The sequence below is a fragment of the Gekko japonicus genome, unplaced genomic scaffold (assembly GCF_001447785.1).
Source record: "Gekko japonicus isolate JY-2015 unplaced genomic scaffold, Gekko_japonicus_V1.1 scaffold528, whole genome shotgun sequence".
Taxonomy (NCBI): Eukaryota; Metazoa; Chordata; class Lepidosauria; order Squamata; family Gekkonidae; genus Gekko; species Gekko japonicus.
Genome location: NW_015170290.1, coordinates 735515 through 744916, shown reverse-complemented (window position 1 = coordinate 744916; position 9402 = coordinate 735515). Strand labels below are relative to the sequence as shown.

The 9402-nt window shown below is 45.6% G+C and overlaps 1 protein-coding gene across 1 annotated transcript in view; it reads right to left on the bottom strand.

The window, feature by feature from the left end:
* Positions 1-9402, bottom strand: part of LOC107116036 (protocadherin-15-like) — a 456694-nt gene that overhangs the window by 167989 nt on the left and 279303 nt on the right. Inside the window, exon 15 of the mRNA XM_015417887.1 lies at positions 1992-2108. Coding sequence (XP_015273373.1) covers positions 1992-2108 — 117 coding nt within the window. The remainder of the gene's footprint in view (positions 1-1991; positions 2109-9402) is intronic.

Here is a 9402-nt window from a genome sequence, read left to right as displayed (position 1 = left end):
CAAGACAGTGTGTGACTGCAATAAAGAAGGCCAATGCTATGCTGGGGATTATTAGGAAGGGTATTGAAAACAGATCAGCCAATATCATAATGCCCCTATAGAAATCAATGGTGCGACCTCATTTGGAATACTGTGTGCAGTTCTGGTCACCACATCTTAAAAAGGATATTATAGCTTTGGAAAAAGTGCAGAAAAGGGCAACTCGAATGATAAAAGGGTTGGAACACTTTCCCTATGAGGAAAGGTTAAAGCGCTTAGGGCTTTTTAGCTTGGAGAAACGACGACTGAGGGGTGACATGATTGAGGTTTATAAGATTATGCATGGGAAAGAGCAGGTAGAGAAAGAGGTACTTTTCTCCCTTTCTCACAATACAAGAACTCATGGGCACTCCATGAAATTGCTGAGGCGTCGGGTTAGAAGGGATAAAAGGAAATACTTCTTTACCCAAAGAGTGATTAACACATGGAATTCACTGCCACAGGAAGTGGTGGCGGCTACAAGCATGGGACGGCTTCAAAAGGGAATTAGATAAGCATATGGAGCAGAGGTCCATCAGTGGCTATTAGCCACAAGGTATAGATAGGGACTCTGGGGCAAGTGATGCTCTGTCTTCTTGGTGCTTGGGGGGGTCAACAGTGGGAGGGCTTCTAATGTCCTGGCCCCACTGGTGGACCTCCTGATGGCACCTGGTATTTTTGGCCACTGTGTGATACAGAGTGTTGGACTAGATGGGCCTTTGGCCTGATCCAACATTGGCGTCTCTTACGTTCTTATGTTCTTATTGAAGTTAATCTTGTCCTCAAGCCAAAGTATCACGTTTTCATTTAATTCCATAGTGTGTATCATGGACCAGCATGAACACTGCACGGGAGTGAGATAAGACCACAAAAAATGCATAATATGAGTTAAAATTCAACCTATCTGTCAGATACCTTCCCCTTTCTCTTTCAGAATCCCCCAGAATGTAGCTTTTGGCTATCTATGCTCATCAGGGATTTGCTAAGTAAACCAGAGAGTAGTCATCAGAATGGTTCAAAAATCAAAACTTTACACTAGAACTCTTTTGACCAGCTGCCCCAAAGCTATGGTTAGCAGGCCAGGGTATGCATATTTTAAATAAACAAATGAAAGTTTGATCAGAAATAGGGATGCCAGTCGCCGGCTGGGGGCGGGGGAAGCACAGTCCCTAAGCCCCACCTCCAGCAGCAACCACAAGCAGCCCCCCTCTCCTGGGCCCTCCAGGAGCACGTGGCTTGCTGACCAGCTGGAGGGCCCTTTAAATCTTGCAGGAGGGGATGGAGAGGGGCAGCTGCTGGCTGCACATCTGAACTCCAAGAGTCGAATTTGCCGCTTGGAGTTCAGAAATGCCCCCACCTCGCTTCTTACCCAAAGAACAGGCCCCTTTAAATGCTTTGGGCAAGAAGCGCCAGGGACTAAAAAGGACCTGGCAACCCTAATTGGAAAATAGATGTTGACAGAAAGATCCCTTGAAGCAAATCAGGTATTTTGAGTTCCAATCTTATCTTCTCAAAAAAAGGGGAGGGGGAGGACTTCTGACAAGATTGTCCGTCTCTTATACAGTCACAAGTCTTTCTTGTCTCAGGCTGTGAGATTCACAATGATGACAAATCAAGAAAATGACATTCCCTCAAAGGTTTTCCTTTGTTTTCTGTTCAAACCACTGAGCTATTCTAAATGCAAGCCGTCATAGCTTTTCTTTCTGCTCATTCCTGCCTGTAGAAATCCTGCTATCGTAAAAAAAAATTAAATTCTGCATTATGGCTTTGTCAGCTTTTGGGATAATAATTTGAAGTGCAGTTTGTGCTCATGATGACAGACAACCAGCTGGCATAAAAATGCATGGGAGCTACTGCTGTTTAAAAATGATAGTAATCGCTTCAGTTGTTCAGAGGATTAAGACCAGTTTTGTGAATTTCTTTTTAAAAATTCCCTCTTGCATGCAGTGTATTAAAAAGAAAACATTGCTTACCGGAGGGTCCTGATCCTCAGCTGAAACTTTTGTGATAACAGTGCCCTTGATTGCATCAGGAGCGACCATTCCCCTGTACAGGGGTTTGCTAAATACTGGGGAGTAATCATTCATATCCTGCAAAACACAATTAAGAATTTACCCCCAAAGCAGAAATGCAATTATGGATATATCAACAAACAATTGTTCTATCAAAGTAGGCCCTGCTCAGTCTCTTCACATTAGAGGATCCATTTACTACTGTCAGGTCTTCTGGGTTCTCAGTTTGGATATTATCAAGACAGAAGACTGGCACTCAAGAATTAAATGTCAAGTTTTCAGTCCACTGTCTGTTGACATGTAAGAATGGTAGAATGTAGATCAGTTTTAATGCAACAATTTTTCACTCAGAGTGAGGTTCTCAAGACTGCACAGATTCCCATGGACTTTGCTCCTCAGGTAGCATCCCAAATTGTGGCTTTTTAATTGGTTAAGCCAGATGATCCTCTTCAAGTCTTGGTAAGGAGTACTACATAAATTGCAAAACAAGTAATGTGATTATGGCACTGTCTCATTGCAAACTGATTTCCTGGATACCTTAGCTATTGAGTTTTTCATAGCAAAACATATGAGACAAAGAGACATTTATATAGTGTGGCATTAAGCTTGCCTAGCCTCCCACTATGGCAGGAGGCCTTCCACCAGCCCCCTGTTGACAACCACCACTCTGAGTTTGTGAAGAGAAAAGTAAAATAAAAAATGCTGCTGTCACTGATGTTGCTATGCAATTTCCAGGTAAAACCTAGAAGTGACATAGGTTAGCTCTAGGAATCACTAGAAACTCTATGGTATAACCATAGAGTTTCTGAAAACTTCTAGAGCTACCCTTTGTCACTTCTGGATTTTACCTGGAAGCAGGCCCATAGCCACAGTGGGGCTCCCGGGGAAAGATGCCCCACCCAAAATCTGCCCCTCCCCTCCTGCCCTGAGTCTACCCTCAGCCTGATCCTCCCTCAGCTGGGAGTCCTCAGCCAGGAATGGCTGCTGGTGTGCACACTACAGCAATAGCCAAGGAGAATGGCCCACCCCGGCGCCTTACTGTGTGTGTGCCAGCAGCGAGCTTCCCCCTCGTTGTCTCGCAGCCTCATGTGACCGGGGATGGCTGGCACAGGCACAGTGAAGTGCTGGGGTGGGCGATTCTCCTTGGCTCTTGCTGCACCAAGTCCGGCAGGCCTGAAGGCCGAAGAACCAGGTCAGGCTGGGAGTTCTCAGCCAGGAATGGCTGCTGGGGTACGTGGCAAGAGCCATGTCTGGCCTTTCAGGGCTGAGAGCACTGGGGCTGGGTGGGTTTTGGCCACAGTGCGCGGGGAAGGAGACAGCACTACAAGCACCTGCCTGCCCTTCCCTCCCTTCATCGCTGTCACTTCCTCCTCCTTCTGCCCGCTGCCAGTGGTGAAAGAGCATCCCAGGAGGGAAGATGGGCTTTGTTTTGGGAGGGGGGTCTGCTTGGCACTTTGGGCTGCCTTCTTACTCCTTATTTGATTAATTTTTATTTGATTTATTTTTGTTTTATAATTTTTGTGACATCAGAAGTGATGTCGTCCCCTGCCCCCAGTGCCCTTCCTGAAAATTTTCTGGCTATGGACCTGACTGGAAGTGATGCATCACTGTCAGCAACATTGCCAAAGTCACCCCCTCATCACCCCATCAATTAATTGCCAGGCCTGGCAACCCTATGTGGCATTTAAAGGGGGGGAAACACATTGCTCCTAATAATTAAATTTCTGACAGGGGCCTACCTACCTGAGGGACCGCCTTTCCCCACATGTTCCCCAGAGAGCAGTGCAGTCAGGATCCCAAAACCGTCTGGCCCTTCTGGGCCCTAAAGACATCAGGCTGGCATCAAGTCGGGCCAGGGCCTTTTCAGTAGCAGCTCCGTGCTGGCAGAATGAGCTCCTGGGAAATCTTAGGGCCCTGCGGGACCTTTTACAGTTCCACAGGGCCTGCAAGGCAGAGCTCTTCCACCAGGCCTTTAATTAAGGAGCCACACCCAACAAACCAAGGCCCTGGGCCCAATACCATCACCGACAGCCTGAGTTCCGCTGACACTAAAATCTAATACCAACTGCATTTACCAGTGTGTTGATGCTACTCTGGCCTTTGCCATTGTTACTTATATTGTTACCAGCACCTTATGTTGTTGTTTTAAGATTCGAAGTTTTTATTATGTTGTTGTTTTTAGCTATTGCATATATGTAAGCCGCCCTGAGCCTGCCTTGGCGGGGAGGGCGGGGTATAAATTGAATAAAATTAATAAATAAATGTACTGGTTATAACTTGAATCTCAAGATGGGCACAATTTATATTTATAAAATAGCAGCTTCCCTGTTCTGCTTCTTTAAATGTGTTTGTGCATGGAGAAGATTCTGATATAGCAAAGGGGAGCTGCCATCACAAAACCCACACACAAATCCCTACTATGTATGAGTGATCCCATATACGTAAATAACCAAACTCACTGAACTGAGATCAATATTTTCAGGTTCAGATAATTTCAAATACCAGCAAATCTTTTTATTCCACTACATAGCAATATAAATCATACTCTTTGGAAGCAAACAAATGAATAACCTTGTAGTAGTTCTAGAGATCATAACTCATTGTGTGCAACTAAAAGATTCAAATGTAGATAATTAGAAAATGCAAGCAAAAAAGGTTATCTAAATTAATAGAGATTCCTGCTTTGTTAAATAAAGAGATCTATATTAAAGGCCTATTTTATATCATTCTTTTAATTGGTAGGAATAAAATTGTGTGGACTCTAGGAAGAGGTATATTATCGTTTTCAAAGATGTGACAGGTAACTTTGATTTTTGGAACTCATACAAAATTAGTTTAAAGTCTGTGGGGTAACAAAATAAGTCTAGAAGGCATTAAGTATTTTGTGGCAATTGTGACCAATAAAATCCATTAGCATCAAAATGCTGCCTTCTTTTGAAAGAAATTCTGATAGGAGCTATGAGCTATATTCAAACAATCATTTGTGGTTTGTATAATCCCCAGTTTGTTGCACAAATCTGATTAGTGTACCAGACATAGATAGCACATTGCAGCTTGTTCCAAGTGCTCACCCAGAAACATTTTTGGTGCGCGGGGGTGTGTGTCTATTAAATATAACTACAACTTACTAGCCTGTTTCTCTGCAGGGTTTATACAACTGAGCCCCAGACAATAGTATTGAGTTCTATAAGGCAGACAGCCAGCTAATAAATGCTACAAATTAATAAAATACAAGTGGGGACCCGCAAGAAACTTGCAGGGTGGTTAATCCATTTGTTTCCTCCCCTCTCTCCCTACCTCTCTCATATTCTTTCTCCCTTCTGTCCCCCTTTCTTACATCCTTTCTCTTTCTGCCCCCTCATCATTCTCTTCAGTTTTCTGCCTCCCTACCTCGTCACTTTTTCTCTCTCTTTCTGCCCCACCCCACCATTCTCTTTCTGTGCCCATCACTCTCCCAGCCTCCTGTCTGCCTCCTCCACCACCCTGCACAGCAGCAGCAGCAGTGGTGGTGGTGCTCCCAGCCACCCACCTGCTTCCTTTCCCCCCAGAGCAGCAGTGGCAACTCTTTGGGAATCACAATGGATCTCCCAGATACAGAGATCAATTCACCTTAGGGCTGTCAGCTCCAGGTTGGGAAATTCCTGGAGATTTGGGGTTGGAGCCTTGGGACAAGTGAGGCTTGGGGAGGGAAGGAGCCTCAGGAGGGTGTAATGCCATAGATTCCACCCTCCAAAGTAGCCATTTTATCCAGGAGAACTGATTGCTGTCACCTGGACAGCAGTTGTACTTTTGGGTGATCTCCAGCTCTCACCTGGAGGCTGACAATGGTAGTTCTCCTGGAGGAAATGGCTGGTTTGGAGGGTGGAGTCTACAACATTATACCAATCTGGAGTTCCTCTCCTCCTCAAATCCCACCCTCCCCAGGCTCCGCCCCTGAAATAACCAGAAATTTCCCAACCTGGAGTTGGAAACCCTATTTCCTTCCCACCCAACAGCCAAGTTACCTTTATCTGCCTCTCTGTCTTCAGCTTTCCATCTTCTCCACACAGCTTCTACCTAGGAAAATTACAGTCTTTCTCCACAGTGGGGACCAAGGCTGGTTACATTATTCTTTCCTCCTTTTTATCTGCACAACAACCCTGTGAGGTTGGTTAGGCTGAAAGTATGTGACTGGTCCAAAATCACCCAGTCAGCTTCCACAGCAAGATGGGGATGTGAACCTGGGTCTGCAGACCCTACTTTGAAGCTCTAACTGCTGCACCACACTGGCTTTCATAGGGTGGCTGCTGATGAACAGTAGATAACAGCCAGGCTGAGTTGAGTCATGCAAATCAGGTGTTATCAAGTCACCCAGAGGGTGCTGCCAGGCCTAGGGTAGTCAACCTCCAGATGGAACCTGGAGATTCCCCAGAATTACAACTGAACTCTAGACAGCAGAGATCTTTCCCCCTGGATAAAATGGCTGCTTTGGAGGCTGAACTCTGTGGCATTATATCCAGTTGAGGCCTCTACCTTCCCCAAACCTTTAATGTTTGTAAGCCGCCTTGAGCCAGTTCCCTGGCAAGGCGGGATATAAATTGAAAATAATAAATAAACGAATAAACCCAGCCCTCCTTAGACTCTACCACAAAATCTCTAGGAATTTCCCAGCCCGGCACTTGCAACCCTTATCAGCCCTGGCCTTAAGGATCCCTCCCTGAAAGTCCAAAATAGGCCTGGAAAGGCCCTTCCCCTGCCTTTTACTGACAGAACCAGTTAGACGCCCTCCCCCCCCCCGAGAAAGTTTTAAGAGGAAAATGGAGCCAGCAGCAAAAAATATAGGGGTGAGAAGCTCAGGTTTCTTTTAAAATGTCCTTCTGCTATTTAGCCATTCATACTGCGGGTGGAATCCTCCCCAATCTCAGCTCCAGTTCTGCTTTTGCTTCCTCCCCCCCCCCGCTCTGGCCATCAGTCAGTCTGTCTCTCACTTTCGATGTGGTGGGGACTGGAGAAGACTACTGCAACAGCCATTTGAAAAGGCATGGGGGGGATTCAACCCTCCCAGAGTTTTTTTAACTTTTTGGATTTTTCTGCAGACCCTGGAGTCCCGAGTCTGTAGAAAAACCTATTGGGAGAGTATACCCTCTGTTTGTGGAAATAAGTATCTGTTGAGAATTAGATATATTAGTAAAGAAACAAACAGTCACAGGGGATTCTATGGGTAATAAATTAGACAGCATTGTATTTACTTGAAAAGAAAAGAAATGTATGATGTTCTCCCTAATGGCATTAAAGAGAATTTGAACCATACTCTGAAGCCATACTAAGCTTAAATTTATGTGCCATGGCCAAGTTTCTTCTTTGACTATGTGGTCGCCTGTGCTGTTGATCTGTTCTTTAAAACAAAGCTGTACATAAACAAATCTTCTTGGAGATCACTGAGGCAGAAGTTGTATGGAAATGACAAAGAACCACAAAACTTACCTTACAACAGTGAACCAAAGTCTTTACACTTGCTACCCTAAGAATATCTTGGAACTGAGGGAAAGGTTTTACAGTTTACAGTTCTAAACAAATCTGGTCCCCCAAAATTATAAGAGGCTATGCAGGTCCCTTCAGTTAAAGAAAGTGCCTGTCACAGTAATCCAGCAAGCTTGGGTGGGAATTCAAACCAGGTACCACCCTCAGATCTCCAGAAATTTCCCAAGATAGAGTTGGCAGCCATCTTCCTCCACATCCCAACTCATACATGGTGCCCATACTGGATTTTCTAGTGGAACTTAAATGGATAGGTGACTATGCTACTTATCTGCCTCTCAGGCTCTGCTTGGAGAGAGGAAAGGTGGTCTAGAGCCTCTGGAAGGCTTTTGGCTGGACCCAAACTAAGGGAAGGAGAAAAGGATACACATTTGACCAGAAAAAAGGGTAAAACCTGGTTGGAGCATACTTGCAATAACATAGTCCAACTGCAATAAAAAGAAAAAGTATGCAAACATATTTATATATTATCTTTGTTTTTACATATAGGTATACGGATCTTATATAATCTGCTGAAGCTAATCGGAAGTATTATTAGAGCAGAGTAAGCAATATTTATCTGAACAGCGAGCCTGTGGCCTCTTCCTTTTTCTCAAACAATACAGAGAGTGCAGGCATAGTAGCCGGGGGGGTGGGGGTGGGGATACTGCTATAGTTCTCTCACTAGGAACGGACTATTAGATCTCTCTAGGCCACCTAATGGCTAGCAAGTGTACTAGTTACATTCCATACACTTAAACAGTCAGTAAACTAGGGTTGCCAAGTGTATCTTCGCCGGGAGCGGGGGGCTCCCAACAGGCGTCTTGTGCGCGCGTCACCCGGAAGTGATGGGAGGATGCCAGGCATGCTGGGGGCGGGGCCATGGCCATACAAGGGAAAACCATAGAGTTGGGGTGGAGTTCCCCCCGGGGCCCGATCCGGCAACGCCAGGGAACGGGCCTCTGGGGTGGGGGTTTCCCCGCCCCCCGGGGGGACTTGGGATCCCTACAGTAAAAAAATTTTTTGGGGGGAGGGACTTCCTCTTGGTCTCCCCTGGATATACCCATGGATTACTAAATATACAGATCCCAGTCCATTTTCTAGTTGCTTCCTTTCTGGCCTCCAAGCAGAATTCCCTGGATGCTGTCCCATTAGGGTTGCCGACTCTGGGTTGGAAAATTCCTGGAGATTTGGGAGTGTAGCCTGAGCAGGGTGGAGTTTGGGGAGGGGAGGGCGCTCAGAGGAATGTGAGTCCATCCTCTGAAGCTGCCATTTCCCCCAGGGGAACTGAGCCTTGAGATCATCTGGAGATTGGCAACCCAATATCCCACACTGCCTTGCATTGCCAGGCTGCTGGCAAAGCCTTCCTACATACACAGATTGTTTGCTATTGATAAGCTGGGCTGCAATACGTGGGATAGGAACAGAGTGGGGGGGGGAGCCTAGAGTAAACCAAGCCTCCTCTTCCTCATTGTGGGCTAAATCTCCCATCCTTATTTGTGTTGAGAGGCTTCACTGCATTTCAAACACTGTTTTGTTTTAAAGCAAAATAAATTTTCAGCCATTCTCCCCATTTCCATCCAATAACTTAAAGACATTCCTTAAACTGTATTATTTACGGGGAAGAAGGCAGGGCAGTGTTCTGTTGCACTCCGATGCCATGTTCTGGGTGAGTGAGAGGACTGCGATCCTCTTGATATGTGCACTCATCATTTTGTGTGAATGAGGCAGCCCACAAACTTCTAGCTTCAGTACATCAATCAGAAACCCTAAAGAAAATACATCTATTGACCTAGGCATTTTCCAGATTGCCCTAATGTCCTATTTTCATCCTCTATGTTACGGGGGGGGGGGGGGGGGGTTTTTGTGTCAGCAA